Below are 27,034 nucleotides of genomic sequence, written 5' to 3' on the forward strand. Positions count from 1 at the left end.
CAAGATCGAACCCAGGTCTTTCAAATAAAAGACCAGACCGCTGTGTGGCCTGGTTGGCAGCGGTCTGCTCTTTCGCTTGAAAGACCTGGGTTCGATCCTGATGTGAGTTAGAAATTTATATATATACATATATGTGTGCGTATATATATGTATATATATATACTGTATATATATATATATATATATATATATATATATATATATATATATATATATATATATATATATATATATATATATATACACACACACATACGTATACTAAAAAGTTAGGGAAATCGGGGTGTTAAAACTTAAATGATGCCTTTGTAAATGTCTGAATGTATAACAACGACAAAAACGTTCTAATGAATCTCTCTAGATTAAAACACGCATGCGCAAATGTGAGCCTGCGCGCGCGCATATGGTTACTGCTTGCGTGGAGACCATATGCTATGTACAGTGATATTTTTTTTATTTTTTTTAATATTCACACATGTTTAAGAAGGTTCTTGGTCTTGTTTAATATGTTTTCTTTTAGAATTTTTGGCTTTTTTTTTTAGTTAAGTAGTTGTTTTCCCGTCATCATTATATATATATATATATATATATATATATATATATATATATATATATATATATATATATAAATATATATATATATGTACATATATATTATATTCATATAAATATGAATATAATATAAATATATGTATATATATGCATGCATACTTTGCATAATACATACATATATCCACACACCAATCAAACTTCTGAAATCTTCAGAAGAGATGCAATAAAATACTGAATAAAAAATAAAGAGAAGAAGAAGAATGAGAAGAAAAGGAGAGGAAGATAGAGAAGTAAAAGAGAAGAAAAAAAGCAGAGAAATTAAAGATAACGAATGAAAGAATAAGAGGTCTGATTCCGGAATATATTATTATATCTAAAATGATGACATTGTATCTTGATAATTATTAACGACAAGAAAGATGAAAATAAAAAAAAGGAATACAATGAGGAAGATGAGATAAAGGAGGACCCAAAGAAGAAAATAAGGACGAGGAATAGGCGACAGAGAAAGAGGAATAGGAGGAAGAAAAAGAGAAAATGAAAAAAGTCGACACAACTCGACACCGTTCACCTTTTCCCAGTTCTGTTGTAGTTGGTTTTTTGTTGTTGTTGTTTTTTGTTGTTAGTTGTTTTTTGTCGTTGTTGGTTGTTAGTTAAAGCAAGGAATTATGCCAGTAATGGATTCCGGTTGTATAATGAACTCCTGATATACGATAGCTAAGATAGACGGCGATGCTAAATGTCATTGTCCTGTTCAGTCCTGATTTTTGTCCTCTCTCTCTCTCTCTCTCTCTCTCTCTCTCTCTCTCTCTCTCTCTCTCTCTCTCTCTCTCTCTCTATATATATATATATATATATATATATATATATATTAGTAGTAGTGTAGTTACCATTATCATCTATTTACATTTCCCTTCGGATGTAAAACCAGCTATGGTAATGGAGGGGGCAATTGTATGCACACCTTTGCCCATCACGTGTCCACTGTTGTCCCTGCTTATACTGTACGTCCTCACTTTCACCACCTACTTAACGCAGGGGCTGACACTTGCATTGTATGGGGTGGTGGAGAGCTCACAGAAGGCTTTGTGTCGTTAAGTGGTACTAAACACTTTTTTCCACTTCATTGTAAACGGTGATGTTTGTATATAAATTGTTTTACTTTATGTAGGTCTAGTGCCTAGTCCTTTCCTGCTTGATATTTCGATTCTATTATTATTATTATTATTATTATTATTATTATTATTATTATTATTATTATTATTATTATTATTATTATTATTATTCATCCACGATTCATTGTGAACGTATGTATAGACATACCATCTTAGAAAAGCTTTTACTAAAGAATACTTTCTTCAGTAAAAGAAAGTATTGCATGGTAAATGTTTACCTTTCACAGCTAGGCACTAACTCTGTTAAATGTCAAACAGAATCTTGTGTACAATGGCGATTGCTATAAGTTAAGTTTTATAGCACTGAAGACCAGACCTAACTTTCACCCTTCCTTTTAAATACAGGTGTTGACGTCGTGCTCATGTCACTGTCGTGTATAATAGTAGAAGATTCCTCTCACGAAAAAAGGGTTAACACTCTGCAAGAAAAAATAAAGAAGCAGCAGAAAACAGCATGGCGTTACTCCAGAGGCATTGCCAAATGGAGGACACGCAACGAAATTCTTACGACAGGAAGGAAGCGCGGAACTTTTGGGCTTATTTACTGGTTTTTCAAGAGCCCTTGGAACGCTGGGAAACGCCAGAGATTACTTCCGATATCAAATACATCGCATCAACTTTCCCTTTAGGCGTTCTTCTTCCTCGTCGTGTTGTTTACTAAAAGGGGAAGGAATTATCTGGAAGATGAAACGTTTTACAAATGTCACCGAATGTTCTTCACCGTGTAAGTACGTTTTCAAAATGGCTTGATGAATAGACCGACCAAACTGGAGGAGTTTGCGTCATTTAAAGACTCCTCCTCCTCCTCCTCCTCCTTCTTCTTCTTCTTCTTCTTCTTCTTCTTCTTCTTCTTCTTCTTCTTCTTCTTCTTCTTCTTCTTCTCGTTTTGGCGCCAAGTTGGGACACACAGGACGCATGAGCTAACTGAAAAACCTCTCATGACAAACCGTGGAATCCTTCCCCGGGCAATGGCGTCATAGCGTATCTCAAATAAGACTTTTATCTCACTCTGGATCAAATAAGCCTTTCTCATTTGTCACGCCAGTGTGAGTTGCTTAAGCAAGTGCTTACGCACTTATACACACACACGTGCACACGCCCCCGCCCCCACCCTTATCCAGGATGTCAACAGCTTAGGAGGAGAAAGTTTCATTTCTAAATTAAGGGAAGGTTGTTTGTTGTTTTAAAGCCAAGGTGTCATAAAGCTTTCGACAGGTCTTTTTTTTCAGAATATATGTTTACTCATTTTTTATGGTCGTTTAATCTCTCATATTTTCATTCTGTTTCCGATATGTTTAACAAGTTAAGTGTCCAGTTTGGCTGTGTTTTTCCACAAACAAAACAGTTTCATATATATACATATATATTTTAGCGTTAATTATTATTTTTATATATTTCAGATGTTTTATTTATTTCAGCGTCATACAGCAACAGGAGTATCTTAAGCCTAAAAAGATAGGGAAGGAACAAATTTAATTCCCTGTAAACACTTCTCAATGGTTATGTGACTATTGATAGTTTTTTTCTTTTTTTATAATTAATGTATGATTTCTCTCGTATGTATGTTTCTCTCTCTCTCTCTCTCTCTCTCTCTCTCTCTCTCTCTCTCTCTCTGTTGTAGAAGGGGCCAGAGAGAGTAAATCCGCTAAAAAAAAGTAGCTTCAAAGAATCATATGTGACATTCTTCGCTGTTGTTGACATTTTTCTCCCTTGCTCTATTGTTCTCTGGTTCATTTGTCACTCGTTGATGGCGGCTGCATTCGTTATTGTTAGCTAAAGCGCAGCCATGTGCTAGTGTTTTTTTTTTTTTAATGCTGTGAAAGCAATAAGTTATTGTCTGACGTCTGTTCATTAATTCGCGTCTTTTGTGAAGAAATTGAGAATCTCAGCTATCATAAGACGATGTAATTTTGGCTCACTGTGGATGAATTCGGTCTATGAGTGTGTTTTCCCACTTAGGCCTATGGCTTATTTTCTTGGCTCAATGTGGCTGAATTCGGTCTGATAGTTTTTTTCCCCACTTAGGCCTGTGGCTTATTTTCTTGGTTTATAGTGGATGATTTCGGTCTGAGAGTGTGTTTCCTCATTTAGGCCTATGGCTGATTACCTCAGCTCACTGTGGATGAATTAGGTCTGTGTTTTCGTACTTAGGCCTATGGCTGATTTTCTCTGTGAACTGGAAGACAGCGCCTTGGTTTCTGTGCTCAGACGTCTCCTGATAGCTGTAGTATAGTGCGAATGACGTAATTAGGTTCGAAGGATTCTATATGTCCTACGAATCCTACAAAAACATATGCATTCTGTTTGCAGGAGTCAGTGATGTTACTCATTACCTGGGATGACATTAGGAATTTGTAAAGCTTAATTTTTTTCCGGGGGCGGGGGGGCTGGGGCCAAGGAGAAACCCATCTTCTAATTATTCCTTTTGATGCTTTCATTTCTTCCTGAGGCTCGTGCAGTGTGATACTCGGTGATTGATTGTGTATGTTTTATACTGTCTTGAGTACACACTCACACACAAACATATATATACACACACACATACACACACACATGCTTATATGTTACTAAATAGTCGTGACAATATATTCAGCCAAGGCCACTGACTACATATATATATATATATATATGTGTGTGTGAACATACTGTAACTTAGATAAGCAATTCTCTCATCCAAGTTCAACCTTTGCTAATCCTGCGTGTGTTTACGTTCCTGCATCTCAAATAAGCAATTATCCATCCCAAATCAACCTTTGCTCAATTTACTCAACTACTATCACAATGTTTGTGACCGAAACGCTTTATATATATTAGAATCTCCAACCATATTCAAACCCAGTCACCTGCAGGCATTGCATCTTTCCTATCTCAAGCCGTGGGAAGAAGATGAGATTACCCATTGAAAAAAAAATAACGTTTCTTTGATGGTATCTGCGGATCGTATTCAACGGTCACTTACCCACCCCAAGATAGTACTATAGACTTTCTCTCTCTCTCTCTCTCTCTCTCTCTCTCTCTCTCTCTCTCTCTCTCTCTCTGCATTGTGGTGAGCGGATGCCCTGACTTTAGAGGCCTGAGAGGGCGTTTCCTTTCACAGTGCCGTGAGGGGAATAATGATTCTCTTTTCAGGATACTCGAGAGGAAATGTTTTTCGTAATCGAATTGACATGGGTTTGTGATCTTGCGATTTTTATTTGTGTTTATTTTTATGGCTTTGTTTTGTTTTTGCGAATGTTTTACGAGGCAGTTTTTATCAAGCGTTATAGGTTTATATCTATTAGTTGCGACGTCATGTTGGTGTAGAACAATCAATGGGTCTCTTAACTACGTAGTTTTTCAATGTTCGACCATTTTCCCTGACAACCGGTTAAATAAACTGCAGTGTTCACTACCAAAATCATATTTTATTCTAAGCTAGCAGCTGGTCACTCGGTTGGTTTTTCGAATTCAGAGGGGGCATTCCAGTCCTCTTCTTTACTTCAAAACACCTTGCCATCACACAGACCCAACTGTAAAGTGAAGCTTTATGCTAGAAACTCTCCGGTATTGGTGAGAAAAGTAAGAATAGAAACTTCTATCAAAAGCTATTTGGCCTAATGTATGGAGGAAAATAGACATAGCATTTTATAAGAAGAATTCTTTATTTATTTATTAACTCAGTTTATTTATTTATTCACCCAATTTCTTCCGAGAAATGCCTCGATGATTTATTGGCCTACTGGATTCTAAATATAAAGGGTGTAATTTTTTTCCTATCTTGAATTAATCCTACAAAAACTTACGATAAGATGTGGCTGTTGGAGCATATCTGAACTGTAAAAAATATTACTTCGCTAAATCTGGGGGTGGTGGTATATAGGGGTTGTTCCAAGATGTGGCTATAGACCCATTATGTCACTCCTATGTCAAGATTTATCGTTTACTAAATCTACACCTTTTCGAGAGGATGAAGCAGTGTGTCCATTAAACTACAGCCTGTTGCGAGAAAGTTTCAGCACTAAACTGTGAAGATATTCGCTAAGCCCGGGAGTGATGTACAGAGGTTGCTCCACGATGTAGCTAGACCTATTTGGTAACTCGTATCTGCTGCGCCTTTATCGTTTGCTAAATCTACGGTATTTTTTTTTTTGCTCTTGAGACAGAGAATGCGACAGTGTCCAATAAACTATAGCCTGTAATGTGAAAGCTACAGGAAAGCAGCATTATAAAAAGTTTTCAAGTCCAATTCGTACCGAGGCCACGTGAAAACTACTACAAACAAACGCAACATACCAATCCCTCCTTTCCTATACGGGAGTCAAAGAAGATGACACCCAGTTCCATTCATGCCCTGCATCTGAAACGCGTAACCTTGACGGGAGAAAGTGAACGTAGTAGTAAAAAAAAAAAACATCCTCCCCTTTTTTTAGGCTGTTGTATACCGGAACCTGTAATCTGGACCTAGTACTAGTGGCCACTAGGGGCTTGATTGGGGGATGGCGGCCAGAACCGGAATTCAGCCGCATAGCTGAGGAACTACCGCACTTATAATAGTTCGATAACTATCGCTCTCTACCGTCCTTTTTGGCTGTTATATTGGAAAGGTTAGGATAGTAGCGGTAGCGGTAGGAGTAAAGTAGACAATAGGGTTCCTGCTCCTTGCTGGGAGGCGGGGGGGGAGTGGAAGAAAGCTCGACGTCATGTTTCATTCAAAAGCCTGTTTTCATCTGCGGGCTGTGATTACTTTTCGTTTGTTTTTTATTATAACTGATTTTACGCAGGTTTTAAGTTGCCTGTTGGTCTGTGATGTTACTTATTTTCTGTAAGTGTTTTAAGTATTTTTATACGTTATTGATAAATGATTACTTCATTTTATTAAAGTAAATATTAAACAATAATACCTCCTTTTCACAGGCGTTCCAGCAAATGGTTGTGTTCTATTGAACTACGCTAAATTATTCAGGTTGTCCTGGGCTTATACGGTTTTTATTTGATTGGTATACGCCCCGTAGACCGTTTTATTTGATTGGCATTCTAAAACTTATAACCAATTATTTTTCACTTAAACATTCTGGGCTTGTACATTGAAAAATTACCATAAAATGTGTTAAGCCACGAACTTCGTGCAATTTTCGTTCGTATCCACTTTGTTTCATAATACTTTTGGCTTCTCAAAGAGGAAATTTCTCTTCACAATAATATATGTAAGATAAATGTTTTAATTTATTTCTCCTTCGTTTATAATTGAATTTGATTTCGAAATTCGACTTTGTAGGCGGTTTGGAAATCATAAAAAAACTTAGAATGTTAAATTTGCTTACAGAATCTACGATAGGTACCAGTGGTTTATATATATATATATATATATATATATATATATATATATATATATATATATATATATATATATATATATATATATATATATATATATATATATATATATATATATATATATATTTATATCCTGTTACCCTGAAAGCCCGGATACACGGTTTTCATTTATTTGATTATTATTATTTTTTTGGGGGGGGTGAAAGTCCCCATAATAAAAGTCATTTGACTTTCTAAATACTCGTTGTACAAAATTGTACACTCTGTACAAGATACGACTTCAGCCTTTCACTCGAAATATGCATAATTATACTTTGAATCTAATTACGATTCGTAATTGAGTGTTGGTGTACGTGACTCTCTCTCTCTCTCTCTCTCTCTCTCTCTCTTCTGTTTCTCTTCATTTTGCAACATCTCTTCTCTGGTCTCTCTCTCTCTCTCTCTCTCTCTCTCTCTCTCTCTCTCTCTCTCTCTCTCAATATAGGACAACATGGTTTTGTACTCTGTTAGTCCACCATGAAAGCATATATAAAAATATGATAAATGAAAAAGATACAGATCTTTTGCACAAGGTAGATCATAATATATTAGCGAAAAAAATTAGAAAACATAACTTGTTGACAAAGTAGGAAGATGGATAAAAGAATTTTTGCAAAATATAGTGATTGCAAACGATGAGAAATCGGATGAAGCTACTGGTAATATCCGTGTACCACAGGGTACGGTGTTAGCTGCATTGCTGTTTGTGATTATGATTGCAGACATAGACAGTAATGTTAAGGACTCAGTAGTAAGAAGTTTCTCAGATGACACAAGAATAAGTAGAGAAATTGCTCTCTCTCTCAAAGAGACCTAAACAAAATATATAAATGGGCAGAGATAAATAGGATGGTATTTAACTCTGATAAATTTGAATCAATGAACTATGGTGATAAAGTAGGAATGCTATATGCATATAAAGGACCTAATAATGAGACAATCACAAACAAGGAAGCAGTTAAAGACCTTGGTGTGATGTTGAATAGAATATGTTATGCAATGATCAAATAGCAATTCTATTGGCAAAATGCAAAGCAAAAATGGGAATGTTGTTCTTCTAGAAAAGCTGAACACATGATTATGCTTTATAAACGACGCACGTAGTCCATTATTGCAATTCTGGTACCCACACAATATTGCACAAATAAGTTTTCATTTACAGCTAGAATAGAAGAAGTTAAGGACCTTGACTACTGGGAAAGACTACAATTCTTAAATTTATATAGTCTTGAAAGGAGAAGAGAACGCTACATGGTAATTCAAGCATGGAAACAGATAGAAGGAATTACAAAACATCATGGAACTAAATTTATCAAAAGAGCAAGCATAAGATTAATAAAAAAATAAGGAAAATTAAGGAAAGCACACAGGACATTAATCCACCACGCACCAGCATCGATAATGCAGCGTCTATTCAATGCGCTACCAGCTCATCTGAGGAACATAACAGGAGTGAGCGTAGATGTGTTTAAGAATAAGCTCGACAAATATCTAAGATGCATCCCAGACCATCCAAGACTGGAAGATGCAAAATATACCGGAAGATGCGTTAGCAACTCTCTGGTAGACATCAAAGGTGCCTCACACTGAGGGACCTGGGGCAACCTGAACGAATTGTAAGGTCTGTAAGGTAAGGTCTTCTCAATGCTAAGTTTTCAAAATTGTAAACTCTGGTTTTAGAGTTGAACAGATAAGAAACAGGAATCAAGAAATTAAAAATATAATAAAGTAAAAAAAATAATAACAGATAGGAAATTATTTCCTTTCCGACTAAAGATTTTTTTTTTTTTTTACCGGAAATAAGAAAAATAAATGAATTGCCAGGTGTGATCCAATTTCTCTTAAAAGTATGGAATCTCGAGAGCGTCAGCTAATGAATGTGTGTCGAGATTCATCAAATTTTGTTTTCGTTCGTTCTTAAGTTATCTTACTTAAACCACACCACAAAAGTTATACGGAAGGCATATATATATATATATATATATATATATATATATATATATATATATATATATATATATATATATATATATATATATATATATATATATATATATATATATATATATATATATATATATATATGTGTGTATATATATATATATATATATATATATATATTATATATAAATATATATATATATATATATATATATATATATTATATATATATTTTCTAAACCACTGTTCTCTACTTGCTCTACTTCAACCCTGTCATCAGGCCGAACGAACAAGGAGAAAATAGGAAACCAACATTCCTCCTCCGTCCTATTACCGCAATTAAAATTAATGCCGAATTCTATAACAGGAATAGAAATTTGTATTTAACACAAAGAACAATATCACACGAACTCGCGAGCAAGAATTTTTGTCTCTCTCTCTCTCTCTCTCTCTCTCTCTCTCTCTCTCTCTCTCTCTCTCTCTCTCTCTCTCTCTCTCTCTCTCTCTCTCTTTATATATAGCGGTTAGGAATGGTTGGATATTGTGAGATATTTAAAAAATGATATAATTACAATAATAGTCTGATGTATCTGATGAAATTTGATGTCATTTAAAATACTTCTTTGTTTATCCAAACATTTCATTATTTTTTCATATTTTTCTCAATTTTTTATCCTTTATCATTAATATTTTAATCCTTTTTCCTGTACAATTTGTTTGGTAAGGCAAAGGAGTTAGTTTCCTTTATTAAAATTAAATATATTTCAGAAAAAACAAAAGACTCACATTCTGCTCTTCATGACCTTTCTTTTGTCAGGTCAAGAGTCAGTGTCTGTGCTTTCGAAACCAATCAGCCCAGTCAAGTGGCAGTCAGGGTGCTTTCGAAACCAAGGACAGGACCCAGCTGTCTTAATCTGAAGGAGGTAGAGAGCCCTTGATAAGGGAAGGGTGGAAAGTGTCCATACATACACACACACACACACCAATTTGGCCATTATCCCCATATACCTCTGGAGTCATGCCACATTCCGGGATGCTCTCTCTCTCTCTCTCTCTCTCTCTCTCTCTCTCTCTCTCTCTCTCTCTCTCTCTCTCTACTTTCACTGCAAAGGGCTGCCTGATTAGGATGCAGTGTTATTTATATTCTTGGGAATGACCTATTAAGCCTTTTAGCCACTAATAATGCGTAATATTTCAATAGACGGAGGAAAGGAAATTGTCGCTTGCTTACAAGGGGATCTTCTTCCGCCCTCACTGTTCGTATGACGGTTGATGACACCTAATTAATCAATCTTCGCTATTCGTTCTGTGATTGTCGATTGTCTTCGCTGATGACGCAATTTATTACCACGGCCATTAGGTCGTTAATGAGCATTCTTTATTAGAAGAAGAAGAAGAAGAAGAAGAAGAAGAAGAAGAACAAGAACAAGAACAAGAAGATGATGTCGCCTTCAGAGGGACAATCTCCCAAGATGCATTATTCTTCATTGCCCTGAAATATCAATGTCGCGATAAGTGAACGATTGGATAACCACATTTCATGAGTTAATAGCCCTTCCCGGCATTCACTGGGAAAAGGAGAAGATGAAGAATATGCAAATCGGCCAGTTCTTCGTCCCGTTCATTTCATCCATCACTGCTGAAGGAGGAGAGACTTCTAATGACACTTGCCTTCTGCTGTTTCCCGTTTTTTTTTTCAGGCGGCGAACTTTCACTTTATGTAATTTCTTCTCCTCCTCCCTCCCTCCCTCTGCGGTTAAGCATTGTCCCTTAGGGGCTAAGGTAGAGAGGGGGGAGGGAGTCCCTTAGGGGCTACTAGAGTAGCGGTTAGGGATGTACCATCAGGATGGTCAAACGCTGAGTCATCCAGTTTGACAATTTGCAAAGATGTGCCGTTGCGAATGTAAATGTGAAAGGAGAAAAAGAACCTTTACAATTCTCAACTAGTATGTCTGGGATGAGGTTGCTAACCCCATTGTCTTCTCAATGCCGATTGCGACCCACAACATTCAACTAAGCATAAAATATTGTTTAATTGTTAGGTTAGCAGGAACATGGTCCCAGGAACCTAATTCTTAGGTTAGCAGGAATTAGGTCCCAGGAACCTAATTCGTAGGTTAGCCGGAATTAGGTCCCAGGAACCTAATTCTTAGGTTAGCAGGAATTAGGTCCCAGGAACCTAATTCTTAGGTTAGCAGGAATTAGGCCCCAGGAACTTAATTCTTAGGTTAGCAGGAATTAGGTCCCAGGAACCTAATTCTTAGGTCAGCAGGAACATGGGCCCAGGTTTTCTCTTGAATGAAGGGAATGTCCTAACCAGTTGATAATAAGGACCATTATTCATACGTATACCATTATAGATAAAAAGGTTCCAGTGGTCCAGCGGTTATATACTTCCCTCACAAGCGAGAGAGACCCGAGATCGATCCTAGTAGGGGAGAAACGACTTCAGCAGATCTCCAGAGAATTCTGGTGCCTCTGTTGACGTAAGCCTTGATTTAGTACCTGTTAGTTATTTGACTGTGATGGGTTGCAGTTTGTGTGGGGAAGGGCGTGAGGCTAGCAACTTCATCCCAAAAGATAGATTGAGAATTTTATATATCGTTCCTGATTGATCGAGAGTTTCTGAGGGTCTCAGCTGAGGGCCATTTTGGGGGTAGACCCTATAATTTCTCCTTTAACTTCATTCACCTTCTCTTTTTCACTCTCCCTTGCGTATACCTGAGACGTCTCGCGTACGCACGCGCACACTCTCACACACACACACACTGGCATTCGCCCCTGCACATACGCATACGCACACATACGCGCAAACAAACAAACGCCCGGCGTTCTTTCCCGCCGTCTGCCTTTCCTCGCATTCTCAAGCTACACGTCCTGGGGAACGCCACCAGCGATCTTGCGTTCCTCCCTCACTCAGTCCTCAGTCACTCAGTCACTCAGCCAGACAGTCTAGTCAGCTGGGACCAGCGCCGAATTTTGGAAGTGCTTTTTGGCCCCCGTACGCCAGCTTACGAGACGATAGTCGACTTGAAAAGATATAATTATCAGAGACCGATTATGTTCTTGAAAGAGGTTTTTTTTGTGCGCTATTTGTAACTTCGTCTCTCTGAGAGAAGATGAAAAGCTAGCTGGACTGAAAAGGTGGCTTTTAGTTTTTTTTTTTTACCGTCTTCATAGGCCTATCAAAATTACCATACGACAAGTGAGCAAGAAAGACTATATCAAGAATAGTGTGCTATTTATATTTATGTCTCTGACCGAAGAAAAAAAATAGCTGAACTGCTAAGAGCTGTTTAGTTTTTTTTACCGTCATCTTAGGCCTATCAAAATTACCATACTGCAACAAAGCAAGAAAACTATCTAAAAAACTAAATCAAGAATATGAAGAATGTATCCTAAAGACGATTTCTGACGCGCTGTGTACAAATGGTTCTCGACCGGTGATTAGAAGAAAACTAGTTCAATGGTTTTTGCTTTGCAGAGACAACGCTTTGGATAACACCTGTTCTAAACGTCGTTGTAAGTCGTTTGTTTATGTTCCTGAGAAAACACGGGATTTTACGAAAGTGTGGATATGAAATAAAGCAATGAAATAAATGTTTCATTTGTGAATGGTGATAGCAGCAATGTGACCGTCGGTGATAAAAAAAGAAAATTAGTGTGTTTGTAAACACGCTTCAAGAGGACGTGAGGAAAAGGGTTTCAAAGTCTTCTGTGAGAAAACTTAAGGTGAGATTTTCAAATACATACACAAACACTCACGTATATATATATATATATATATATATATATATATATATATATATATATATATATATATATATATATGTAATTTATATATTATCTATGTATTTTTGTTATCTATTTGTTATTTATCTTAATTCTGTTTTTTTATTTTCTTGTGATATTGTTTCTCTCTCTCTCTCTCTCTCTCTCTCTCTCTCTCTCTCTCTCTCTCTCTCTCTCTCTCTCTATCTATCTATATATATATATATATATATATATATATATATATATATATATATATATATATATATATATATATATATAAAATATGAGAGAGAGAGAGAGAGAGAGAGAGAGAAAAATCGAAGGACAAAAATAAGAAAAACAGAAACAAGATAAATGACAAACAAATAACATACAAAAACAAACAGTAATATATCACAAAAAACACTAAAGCATTGACGACACAAAACAGCATCAACTTTCTGTTGAAAATAATGAAGGGTTTTTTGGGTGTCTCAAGAATTTCTCCTGAGAAATGCAACAAATGTACAATTATTCCTAATATGCCTTTGCTGCGACTTCCGGTCCTTATAAACACATTGCACTGTAGAGTGTCATATGGCCGTTAATTATTATTATTATTATTATTATTATTATTATTATTATTATTATTATTATTATTATTATTATTATTATTATTATACTATTTTGAAATAAAGGTTTTATATTAAAATTACGAAAAATTTGAATAATTTCTTTATGAATTGCTGATAAAGCAAGCAAATGTATATAAATATGAGAGAGAGAGAGAGAGAGAGAGAGAGAGAGAGAGAGAGAGAGAGAGAGAGAGAGAGAGAGAGAGAGAGAGAGAGACCTAAGACCACATTTTACAGCCAATAAATCCTCTGGGGTCTTTTAAATCCGACCGGTTATTGGTCTTAAAAAAATTTTATGTTGGTTCGTAGATTGCGACGTCCTAAAATGTCTTATTTGCTTGTAGATCATGTCCTAAAGCACTTCAGGTTCTTATGAAGTATCATGTCCTTGAAAAGGAGTATCTGTTTATTTGTCATGTCCTAAATTGGTTTTATTTTTGTATTTTATCATGTCCTACAATACTTTAGGTTCTTATGAGTTATCATGTCCTTAAAATGAAGTATTTGTTTGTTGGTAATGTCCTAAAATAATTTTATTCTTTTTCAATATTACGTCCTAAATCTTTAGTATATTATGTATTATCATGTTCTTTAAAAGGGGTATTAGTTTGTTGGCCTTGTCTTAAAATGTTTAATTTTTTGTTTTATCGTGTCCTAAAATCTTTAGATTTTTATGAATTATCATGTCCTTGAAAAGGAGTATTTATTTGTCATGCCCTAAAGTGGTTTTATTTTTGTATTTTATAATGTCCTAAAGCACTTTAGGTTCTTATGAATTATCTTGTCCTTAAAAAAGGGTATTAGTTTGTTGGGCATGTCTTAAAATAACTGTATTTTTATATTTAATCATGTCCTAAAACTTTGGTTTTTTATGAATTATCATGCCATTAAAAAGGAATATTTGTGTGTTGGTCATGTCCTAAAACAGTTTTAAATGTTTGTGTTTTATCATGATCTAAAATTGTCGTATTTGACGTAGGTTATCGTAACTCGGGAAAAAATAGTTATTTTTAAAAATTATCCTGAAAATCAAAGCACTTGTTTGTAGATTCTCATATTCTAAGGTGTCGAATTTGTTTGTGGGCAATGTCTCTTCATGGCCTAAAATATTCGTATTTGTTTTAGGTTCCAGCTTAGAAAAATATTGTCTGTTTTGTAGATTTTCCTGAAAAAGTAGCACTTTTTGTAGATTCTTATATTCTACGATATCGCATTTCTTTGTAGACTGTCCTTAAAAATATTCTACAATATCGCTTTTTGAGTTTTCTGCAAAAGAAAACTTTTGTGCCGGCTTTGTCTGTCCGTCCGCACTTTTTCAGATCTTATAAATCTTAAAAACTGAGGCTAGAGGGCTGCAAATTGTTATGTTGATCATCCGCCCTCCAATCATCAGACATACCAAATTACAGCCCTCTAGGCTCAGTAGTTTTGATTTTATTTAAGGTTAAAGTTAGCCATAAACGTGCGTCTGGCAACGATATAGGCCGATCCACCACCGGCCCGTGGTTAAAGTTTCATGGGCCGCAGCTCATACAGCATTATACCGAGACCACCGAAAGATAGATCTATTTTCGGTGGCCTTGATTATACGATGTACAGAAAGCTCGATTGCGCCGAAGAAACTTCGGCGCATTTTTTACTTGTTTAAGTAGAAAATGTCATTAAAAACATGTATGGTACGTAGAATGCTACAAGGCCTAAATAATGAACCAATTACCCACTACGAAACCGCACCTGACCGCAGTATCCTTTCGTTGTAGATTATCAGAGACAGGTGACCTTCAGATTTCTGTAGGGGTATGATAGCGAAAGTGCTGTTAGCTTGTGCGCGCATGCGTGCTTGCGTGCGTATGTTCTTGAAAGCTTGAAAGTGTTTGTGTATGTGTTTTCTTTCCTGTGTATTTCGTTTCAGAATGTGTATTGTGTATCGTTGATTGTCCTGTGCTCTCGTGTGTGTGTTCTTGAAAATGTGTATCTTTGTGTATGTGTTTTGTTTCCGGTGTCGTTTTGTGTTTCTGAATGTGTATTGTATATTACTGATGGTTTTTGTGTATTTTAATTTTTTCTTGTGATCTTGGGGGAATATGAAATTTGGTGTAATTTTGTGCATGTGTGTTTTTGCGTGTGTATATTATAGAAATGTGTAGATGTATTTGAATTGTGTATTTATTCACTGTTACTGTTCTTAGTCCATTGAAATATACAAAACACTGTATTGTAATTACTGGCATCTGGATCTATTCTCGTTGTTTATTTACTAATGTTTTTGACATTAAATTACTGAAATATACAAAATGCTGTATAGTGTATTACAGATCAACGAAGCCTCTTATGCATTACAGAGCATTACACTATTGGTCAGAAGAATATTTTCATTTATTAATGAGGGAAACTTTACATTATAACTTCATTTATTACTGCAGAGAAAGTGCTTTTAAACACACTGTCAGTTGCATCTTGCACGCCAAATAATACTATTAAAAAAAACTCAAAATGGAAATTTAGACTTTTTAAAGAGAACTATGAAAGTGGGAAAGTGTCATATATTGCTTAAATAACTTGTATTTGCAAGTAGTTAGAATATAGCCACTTTTAGGAGAGAGGCTTGTGGCGCCTCTAGCGGTCTTGTCCGAAACCACTTGCGTGCTGGGGTGAGGATGGTATGGATGAGTGATATGGTTTACAATCTCTCTCTCTCTCTCTCTCTCTCTCTCTCTCTCTCTCTCTCTCTCTCTCTCTCTCTGAGTTCATTCAAACTTTCGCTTTCAGAACATCGTATGAGCATATTATCGTAAACTATAAGAGGGGAATATTGGTTAACTCTCTCTCTCTCTCTCTCTCTAAGCATCATTAATGTGTATGATCGTAAACTACAAAAGGGGAATACTGCTTTAACTCTCTCTCTGAGTTCATTAAAACTTTCGCTCTTAGAACATCATATGTGCACATGATCGTAAACTATTAAAGGGGGAATATTGTTTGACTCTCTCTCTCTCTCTCTCTCTCTCTCTCTCTCTCTCTCTCTCTCTCTCTCTCTCAAATTTACACAAGAGAGGGCCCTCATGAGGCCGGAAGTGGACGAAGCGATCTGGGTAAATCATTTAAACCTACTACACGTCTCTTGAAAACCAGTGAAACAGACACCTGGTGGCTAATCGACTGTGACGGGTCGCAGCCGAGGGTGGCGTTGTGGAGAGAGAGAGAGAGAGAGAGAGAGAGAGAGAGAGAGAGAGAGAGAGAGAGAGAGAGAGAGAGATACACAATTGTAAGCGATGGTTAAACTACTGTTGTATTATAAACAGACTGACCGAGAGAGAGAGAGAGAGAGAGAGAGAGAGAGAGAGAGAGAGAGAGAGAGAGAGAGAGAGAGAGAGAGAGAGAGTGTGTGTTACACAATATTCCCTTCTTAAAGTTTACGATCATACACACTAATGATGCGTAGAGAGAGAGAGAGAGAGAGAGAGAGAGAGAGAGAGAGAGAGAGAGAGAGAGAGAGAGAGAGAGAGAAATCCACAATCGCGAGCTGTGTACTCAAACACTTATCAGTCCCACCATTACCTCGAGGAGGTAACGATCACCTCAACCCGAGCTGTGAACAGTACACAAATCGTTATTATGATTATCGTTATTATTGTCACATTCCCGACCGAATTGAAGGTTCGGCCCCGAGGAGAAAGGATTCATTTGGCGGCAGGAAACCACAACACGTAGGGTGTCTTAAGAAACATCTCCCATTATCCTCTTCTTTCAAATAGACTCTGGGATCCCTTCTAGTCATTGGGCTGAGTTTTCTATAACAATGCTGTCAGTTTTCTCGACTTAAATTTTACGAAGACATTGGTGTTACGACGTGGATTTAATATTGTAGGGTCCCTTCTTAATGTACTTGTTGTTGTTTAGACAGTGATATTATTTCTGTCGGTATATTTACAAGCCGATTATAAGATAAGGTATTGAGGTTCAGTTGTGGTTGTATGTATTCTTTGCTGAACTTTGTAGGGTAAATATTTTTTCCGCATTGGAATTATTATATATATTATATATATATATATATATATATATATATATATATATATATATATATATATATAAATATATATATAACTATATATATATATCATGAAAAGTCTATAGGTAACAAGTATGTTATGAATTACGATACACAGTAAATGTTTAATTAACAAGTGTGGAGGAAAACTTTCCCAAAATCCTTGAGAGGATGTTCAGTTATCTGACGCATTTCCTAATTAAGTAAAATTGTTACGTCAGGTATTCTCAAGACTTGGGAACTTGTCACGTGACTTCGTGAGTGCGTTCGTTGGAAATGTCCAGGTTCCGGTGGAAATGTGTGTATGTGCGTTTCTTTTGGGCAGAGTCCTAGTGTGTGAAGGGATTAGATATGGAAAAAGGAGCATTCGAAGACCAACATTGAACATTATTAAAAGTCTTCAGTGATGACTCTGTGGTTCAAGATTTATCGATTAAGACTGTGAACATTGCTGTTTGGAGGTAGGACCCACATTTAATTTCCCAAACTGTAGATTGTTTTTCTCCATTTATATATTGTTTTTTTTTCAGGCATTTATTGTATCGTGTATACTTTATGAGTAACATGAGAGGAATTCTCATATCTTTATTTTTGTGGAGTTTGGGTTAATAAGGGATTTATTTGACTTCTCCAGATGCTTCGCTGAGAAAGAGGTTGAAGATGTACTCATTGGGAATGCCCTGGACTTTGACTTATTTTGACCTATTGCGAGTTACAGTGTTTTGACATTAATTAATTAAATGACAGACTGTAATTTGATTGATCTTTTGGGAACTTTAATATTCCATTTTACTTCAGGTGTTATTTCTTGCAATCGAGTTATGCTAGATTTTGTCAAATAAATTATTTTGGGTAAAGCTTGTTTCGCTGTAGACCTGAGAGAGAGAGAGAGAGAGAGAGAGAGAGAGAGAGAGAGAGAGAGAGAGAGAGAGAGAGAGAGAGAGAGAGAGAGAGAGAGACAAAAACATGTCAGACAGAGAAACAATAATGGGCTGTTGCCCATCACATCTTAACATACACAGATAAGGAAGGTGCATTTAAATTCCTGGTGCCTCTCGGGTAACGTTCCCACATGGCTTCAGGGCAGGTCAGGTCAGGTCATCAAGGTAACCTTTATCTTTTGACACCATTTCGCTCTCCTAGCTGATTATGTGAGATGGGAATGGAAGTATAATTCTTATTTGATTTTCTAGTTCTGTTCTCTTATTATTTTATGCATTTTTCGTATATGGGGATTTTATGCAGTGGAATTTATCTTTGCGAATAAATAATAATAATAATAATAATAATAATAATAATAATAATAATAATAATAATAATAATAATAATAATAATAATAATCATCATCAGTAACAGCTCTCGAGTTTATATACTGTAAATATATATATATATATATATATATATATATATATATATATATATATATATATATAATGTAATATATAAATACATAAATTATATTTATATATATATATTTATTATATATATATATATATATATATATATATATATATATATATATATATATATATATATATATATATATATATATATATTTTATATTTTTATACATAAATACGTACTGTATATTTCAATATTAGGTTATGGTGAAGAATTACAGCCAAAACCCCCTCCCGATACAAAAACAGGGCTTGCCATCTAAGTCCTTTTGTTTTGATACAGGAGGTGATTTGGGGGATAACCCCACCCCCTCCCCTCCCGTCCCTTTCCCTTACTCTATATTATAACTTATCTCATTTCTTCTCTTTCTCGGCCTTCCATAATAATAATAATCGACCGTATATCGACATATCACTTTTGTTTTGATTTTATATATATATATATATATATATATATATATATATATATATATATATATATATATATATATATATATATATATATATATATATATATATATATATATACACTGTATATTGTGTCTATGGACAAAGGAGAGAAAGATTTGAAGTGTCGAATGTCTAAAATTAACAAAAATCGCCTGAGAGAGAGAGAGAGAGAGAGAGAGAGAGAGAGAGAGAGAGAGAGAGAGAGAGAGAGAGAGAGAGAGAGAGAGAGAGAGATTCCATACCAGAAGTCAAAACATAATTACGGTAGGCCTAAATAAATCGTCATTGGCAGTTGTAGGATTGGATCTTCTTTTTAATTCATAAAAACAATTCCATATTCACAGACTTAGTACTGACTTTTAAGAATGACAAACAAAAACAAAAAACAGTTTTGTATGTCAACATTGCAAATAAAACAGCAAGTCATTATTAAAAAAAGAGAGGAAAATGCAAAGAAAGATATTAATGACAAATTTTCAATTTATATTTTTGGGTAAACGTTATACTATCTCTATCCTTTAGTGCTGGTAACTATAAGGATACTGATTATCAAGTGGCTTTTGTATTTGCTTGGCGTCAATCTCTCAAACCTCAGTGAGAATTGTACAGTAATTGTAAAGTTTACTTTGTAACGAAAATGTAAATGATAAAAATACTTTGTTTTTCTGTTTAATGTATTTGTGTGTTTGTGTATAATTATTGTGCGTGTGTGTACATGTGTTTTACATATACCTACACTGTACAGGCACGATTAATTGTTACTGAAGAAAGTCTCTCGGAACAGTATACGGGTGTACAATAAGCCTACTTCTTTCTTGCGTGTCAGTGAAAGGCCTGTATCCTCTACAAGTGTACTTGAGAGAGAGAGAGAGAGAGAGAGAGAGAGAGAGAGAGAGAGAGAGAGAGAGAGAGAGAGAAAGGAAGGGTATTGGTTATGTTGATTCTTGGGTTGGAACGCAAGTTGTTGGGTTTGAAAGAATGTTAATTAGCTTTTGGGAGCTCTATGTCTAGACTCACTTCTTTAGTCGCATCCAGACTGGCCCTGTAGACATATGCTCTTTTAACTTCACCAGTTTCTAATATATCCTGTCATACATATGTAATAACCTCTTGAACAAGAAGCAGATAAGCATAAACGGGATCACTGATTATCATATTTCACTGAAAAGTAGAAATTCTTGCCATTCTTTCGGAATTCCTTAGAACTTTAGAGAGTGATTCCTTCTTAAAAGGTCTAATTCCCTTCCCCTAGCCCCTCCCCAATCGCCATCACTCTCCCCAGCCCCCTGCACTAAACCACTAAACAGACAAGCTCATGGAAAAATGTATTAAAAAAAGATAAAGCTGGGAGCGGAGGAGTGTATTTGCTCAGCGTCCATCTTTGGTTGAAGATTGCGTCTGCGCGTGCGCTAGAAAAGCACAGAGTTGTTTTAGTCTTAATTCAGACATTTCAGATACACTATTTGCTTACGATTGTGGATTATATTTCTCCAATAATAATAGTGATACTAATAATAATGACTTAGCATTGACTTGATTACCAGAACCTTTGATATTACGATTCTGAGAAAAATGAATTGAGGTATTTCTCGAATGTTTGAGTAGAGGACACTGCAGCGCAAGACTAAATTACAGTAAGCTTACAAGAATGATTTTATCGATCCTCAGTTATTTCTTACCCTTGAAATTGATCCTTTCGTTAACAAAGAATCTCATTGTTTACAGCAGCTGTTGCTAAGATTTAGAATCAGGAACTTTCAACAAAGTTCAGGTGGACACTTCGTTTTAAGGCATACTTTACTTAACAGGGAGTAAATTATGGAAGTAAGTAAACAATTAAATATAGAAGTGGATAAAATAAGACCTAAACTTGGAAAATATAGAAAATTAAACAGGTTAAAATAAGAAAAACGTAAAAATAAAAGTCTTTATCTTAGAGATATTCGAGGAAATAGCTTGTAGGAGAATCTATGCAACTAGACGTCTACGGCTCTGGGCAACTCTAAACAAGACGTTTTCTCTGGTAGTTGTCCGCTTGATTGAGGGGTGTCTTCTAGGGGAGATTCCACTCCCTACCCCCTCCCCCTTTCCTTCTACTACAAGGCTCATGGTAGAAGGGTAGAAGAAGAATAAGGGTGCTACTTTCTCTGCAATACTTGGGAGAAGAGGCTAAGAAAAGTCTTTTGTTTGTACACGGTTGTTGTGGTGACCTGAGAGTATGTTTCCTTTGGGAGTCAAAATAGTGAGAGACCGTGTTCGTATTTCAACGTTTGAGTGATTTTTTTTTTTTTGTGAATTATTATATGTAGTAATAATAATGAGTATTAGTAGTAATATTAACAGTTGTAGTATATAATAGTAAGAGAAACAGGCATATTTAGTAAAAATATTGAAAAATGATTCGACTTTCATCAAATGATATTAAAAGTATTCGTTTCGGACTGTCGAGAGATTTTTGATATAGTTGTCATGACACCTCTCCCAGGATCCGGGATTGATTCCCGGGCGTGGTTGGGAGATAGGAGGTACCTGGTGGTTAGCCTGTGGTGGTGTGTCGTAACCAGGGTGTGGGAAGGGCATTGGGCTAGAAATTTTATCCTAAAATCAATTCGGATAAGAAGAAAGTTTTAGTTAGTTACCTGTAAAATGGTTCCATATGTCTATATCTCCATCTATCTGACTATCTATCTACATTTATATATATATATATATATATATATATATATATATATATATATATATATAGAGAGAGAGAGAGAGAGAGAGAGAGAGAGAGAGAGAGAGATTACTTTTTTATAATACTTCTGCCAATGCGAATAGAGACATAATCACAACAATGTCCCTTCGAGCCACAACATGTGCCTAGAGAGAGAGAGAGAGAGAGAGAGAGAGAGAGAGAGAGAGAGAGAGAGAGAGAGAGAAAGTAGTTTTCCCCTATGGTCACGTGTTCGCTGGACGCTGGAATGGGCCTGTGGGGAGGAATAACAGGTGGAAAATGCTTAGTAAAGATGCAAAGGTGTGGCGAGGGAATCGACGTAACCGCAATGTAAAATGCTAATACGACTCTCTCTCTCTCTCTCTCTCTCTCTCTCTCTCTCTCTCTCTGATTTTCTAGTTATTATGAGAGAATTCATTATTAGCTTTATCCTTGATGCTTTGTTATAAACTTATGTACAGAGAACTGAAATAATTATGACCATTACAAGCAGTCAAGACGGATACATTGTCAGCCATGTTCCAATCCATTGCTTTATTACTTCTTAAATAATAAAAATATTTACAAAGCCATTTTTTTCAGTACTTCATTTTCCTAAATGATGGGCAGTGTCAGATTGTACTGACATTATTTAAAAAGTTTAGTGAATAATTTTTTGGTATGGTATAGGTTTGTGTAACTAATAGGATGCATAAAGAATGTCAAATCATTGTTTAACATCAAATCATTGTTTAACAATGTATGAAGAGTAGCAGATCATTGTTTATTTATTTATTTAATATTTTAAGCAGAATTATGAGCAGTTAGACTCGCAGCAAAGCATTAAATCTTGACTAATATAAGAATCACACTTACAGGTAAGCCGGCTGGAGTGACGTTTGAGCGTCCGGCTCTTGGAAGCACCTGACTTTCCAAGTCTTTGGAAGAACCCTGGAAGTTCCTTGCTTCCAGCACCCCTGGAGGAGTTTTTGAAAGAGCCTTGCTTTTTACGACCTTGGAAGTCTCCTGGAAACACGTTCAGCATTCTTGGAAAACTGGAAGCATCTTGTTTTTAACATCCTTGTAAGGCTCCTGATAACAATTGGCTTCCAGCATCCTTGGAAGAATCTTGGAATCTTGCTTTTAGCATCCTTGGAAGAATCTTGGAATCTTGCGTTTAGCATCCTTGGAAGAATCTTGGAATCTTGCTTTTAGCATCCTTGGAAGAATCTTAGAATCTTGCGTTTAGCATCCTTGGAAGACTTGAAAACTTGATTTCAGCATCCTTGGAAGAATTGAAAACTTACTTCTAGCATCCTTGGAAGATTGAAAACTTGCTTTTAGCATCCTTGGAAGAAATGAAAACTTGCTTTTAGCATCCTTGGAAGAAATAAAAACTTGCTTTTAGCATCCTTGGAAGAATTGAAAACTTCTTGCTTTTAGCATCCTTGGAAGAATTGAAAACTTGCTTTGAGAATCCTTGGAAGAATTGAAAATACCTTGCTTTCAGCATCCTTGGAAGACTTTAAAAACGCCTTGCTTTGAGAGTCCTTGGAAGAACTGAAAACTTGCTTTCAACATCCTTGGAAGAACATTGTCCTTGAGAACTCCAGGCGTTTGTCTTCCTGCTGGCTGACTAGACCAGGGACTCAGAATCGCCCTCAGTTTTGCCAACCATGCTTGAGCTAATGACATCATGACAATAAATATGACTTTATTCTAATGAAGAGGCTGATATTTACTTTCAAGGGATGGACTGGTAAGTTGCATTTGATCAAGTCAGTTGTTTTATTGCCAAATATTAATGCCATGAAAGTAATTTATAATGTGTTTAGATGTTTTGTTTACATCAGCTAACACCCTTCTTTTGTTTTTTTTTTTTTTTATTGTAGGACGAAAATGTCTCTTCTCAGATGGTGGTTCTTAATAGTGTTACTCTTATTTAACGACCTGGGTGTAAATGGACCACTCCAGGCTGAAGCCTTTACGTTGGAGAACTATTTCAAGGTAGGAATAACTCCTCCTCCTCCTCCTCCTCCTCCTCCTCCTCCTTCTTCTTCAGGCCTTTACACTGGAGAACTATTTCAAAGTCAGAATAAGTCAATAACTTCCTCCGCCTCCTCCGCCTCCTCCTCCCTCCTCCTCCTCCTCCTCCTCCTCCTCCTCCTCCTCCTCCTCCTCCTCCTCCTCCTCCTCCTCCTCCTCCTCCTCCTCCTCCTCTCCTCCTCCTTCAGGCCTTTACATTGGAGAACTGTTTCAAAGTCAGAATAAGTCAATAACTTCCTCCGCCTCCTCCTCCTCCTCCTCCTCCTTCAGGCCTTTACATTGGAGAACTGTTTCAAAGTCAGAATAAGCCAATAACTTCCTTCTCCTCCTCCTCCTCCTCTTCTTTTTCTTCTTCTTCTTCTTCTTCTTGGGCCAAAGATATTTCATTGCATTTTTCACTGACCTATGTTGACCTGCGTTGGCTTCCTCTTTGACCTCCGTTGGCTTCTTGACGACCTCAGCTGACCTCTTCCACGGCTCTTCCAACCGATCTCTCCCTGTACAGAAATTAATCACTTTCTCTCTCTCTCTCTCTCTCTCTCTCTCTCTCTCTCTCTCTCTCTCTCTCTCTCTCTCTCTCTCTGTGAAGATTAGAGTAAAAAGAATTGTCAGATATCCTAGAACTAATTTCAAATATTTTAAAAATTATTCCATTTTTATCCAAATTTCCTTTGTCATGTTTGGTACAATACATAATACACAGTATCTGGTGTGAAATTGTGTTTGTTAAAGTTTTTAGCCATAATCCTAATTTTTGTTTTCTATAATGCAAATGTGTTTAATTTTTATTTTTATTTATTTATTTATTTTTAATTTTTTTGCAGATCCTAGCAATGGCTGCCAGGAAACGCGATATGTGGAGAAAAATATTCGGGGGTAGTGATATAGGTGAGAACCAAAGTAAAAAAATACAATATTTTTATACGATAATATATATTCGTGATATGTATATATATATATATATGTATATATATATATATGCATATATATATATATATATAATATATATATATATATATATATATATATATATATATATATATATATATATATATATATATATATATATATATATATATATATATATATATATATATATATATATATATATATATATATATATATATATATATATATATATATATATATATATATATTATAATTTATATTTAGTTAAAGAATACAACTCTCGAACCCTTTGTAATTCATTTGTTTGAATTTCATCCACGATGACAAAACCGATTTCTTTATTGACTTGGGGAAGAGAGAGAGAGAGAGAGAGAGAGAGAGAGAGAGAGAGAGAGAGAGAGAGAGAGAGAGAGAGAGAGTTTTCAGATGGCATATGGCGCCTTTCGTCTCAACCTGTCTTTGTGCAAGAAGAGAATAATATTAAAAGGCTTTTATTTAGTTTTAAAAATGTTTAAAAAAATACTTATTATTATGATTACAGAATTATCGTTCAGTTTGATTTCGTCAGCATAAACATACAACACCTCTCTCTCTCTCTCTCTCTCTCTCTCTCTCTCTCTCTCTCTCTCTCTCTCTCTCTCTCTTTCTCTCTTATGTTTACAGGATTATCGTACAGCTGGAATTCGTCAAACTAAGCGGAGAAATTATCTCTCTCTTTCTCTCTTCTTATGATTACAGGAATTCGTCGGATTAAGCAGAAAAATTTTTCTCTCTCTCTCTCTCTCTCTCTCTCTCTCTCTCTCTCTCTCTCTCTCTCTCTCTCTCAAGAGTTCACAGTCATTCAGTTGCCAAGGTCTTATAGCAAAGAACCTCTCGTTAAAAGACGCACCGGCAACTCTTTTTTTTTCATTCTTTTGTTCATTCAAATCGTTTCAGGTAATGAGCATTTTCCATCGTACAGAAGTCTTCTAAATTATCGTTCAGTGATTTACTGTTCAAGCTGATTCTCCGATGTGTTTATATTATTATAAGTAGAAATATAATTTTGTATTTTATTGATTTGCTAAGTATTGCTTTATCATCGTCAATATTATTATTATTATTATATTATTATTATTATTATTATTATTATTATTATTATTATTATTATTATTATTATTATTATTACTGGAAGTAGTAATGAGTTTGGTCAGTTTTTGCTTTGCTAAGTATTTCTTGATTATTATTATTATTATTATTATTATTATTATTATTATTATTAGTGGTGGTAGTAGTAGCAGTAGTAATATTAGTAGCAGTATCAGTATCAGCAACATTACTATCAACGGTGATAAAAAAAGAATATTAAGAAAATTAAACCAGTAAAAAAAATAAGATTACTATTGTCAACTCGGTCCTAATTCTAATCAGTTGCCACCCCCATCAGGCTCCACAAATCAGTCGCAATTTTGGCATTTGTGAGAATGGGAGACTGAGTAAATAAAAAACTGGGTATTCAAAATTCGTGGGTAGAGCTGTGAAGGGAGACAGGAGGTGAAATTAAAGTCTATTTACAGAGAAAGTTACAGGACAGACCCATCTGCTGGGTCTTCTATTTACAGAGAAAGTTACAGGACAGACCCATTTGCTGGATCATCTGTTTACAGAGAAAGTTACAGGACAGACCCATTTGCTGGTCTTCTGTTTACAGAGAAAGTTACAGGACAGACCCATTTGCTGGTCTTCTGTTTACAGAGAAAGTTACAGGACAGACCCATTTGCTGGATCTTTTATTCACAGAGAAAGTTACAGGACAGACCCATTTGCTGGTCTTCTGTTTACAGAGAAAGTTACAGGACAGACCCATTTGCTGGATCTTTTATTCACAGAGAAAGTTACAGGACAGACCCATTTGCTGGTCTTCTGTTTACAGAGAAAGTTACAGGACAGACCCATTTGCTGGATCTTTTATTCACAGAGAAAGTTACAGGACAGACCCATTTGCTGGGTCTTCTGTTTACAGAGAAAGTTACAGGACAGACCCATTTGCTGGTCTTCTGTTTACAGAGAAAGTTACAGGACAGACCCATTTTCTGGGT

The 27,034-nt window shown here is 35.7% G+C and overlaps 1 protein-coding gene across 4 annotated transcripts in view; it reads left to right on the forward strand.

The window, feature by feature from the left end:
* Positions 1-27,034, forward strand: part of LOC136830175 (uncharacterized) — a 152,042-nt gene that overhangs the window by 122,737 nt on the left and 2,271 nt on the right. Inside the window, exons 2-5 of one of the 4 annotated variants that reach the window (XM_067089435.1) lie at positions 2,073-2,451; positions 22,880-23,760; positions 23,894-24,008; positions 24,872-24,935. In XM_067089435.1, coding sequence (XP_066945536.1) covers positions 23,753-23,760; positions 23,894-24,008; positions 24,872-24,935 — 187 coding nt within the window. In that variant the 5' untranslated portion in view covers positions 2,073-2,451; positions 22,880-23,752. Of the gene's footprint in view, positions 1-2,072; positions 2,452-11,361; positions 12,753-22,879; positions 23,761-23,893; positions 24,009-24,871; positions 24,936-27,034 lie in introns of those variants that run through there. The other 3 variants (XM_067089436.1, XM_067089437.1, XM_067089434.1) reach the window with 3 other exon arrangements.

Source organism: Macrobrachium rosenbergii, chromosome 46 (assembly GCF_040412425.1).
Source record: "Macrobrachium rosenbergii isolate ZJJX-2024 chromosome 46, ASM4041242v1, whole genome shotgun sequence".
NCBI lineage: Eukaryota > Metazoa > Arthropoda > Malacostraca > Decapoda > Palaemonidae > Macrobrachium > Macrobrachium rosenbergii.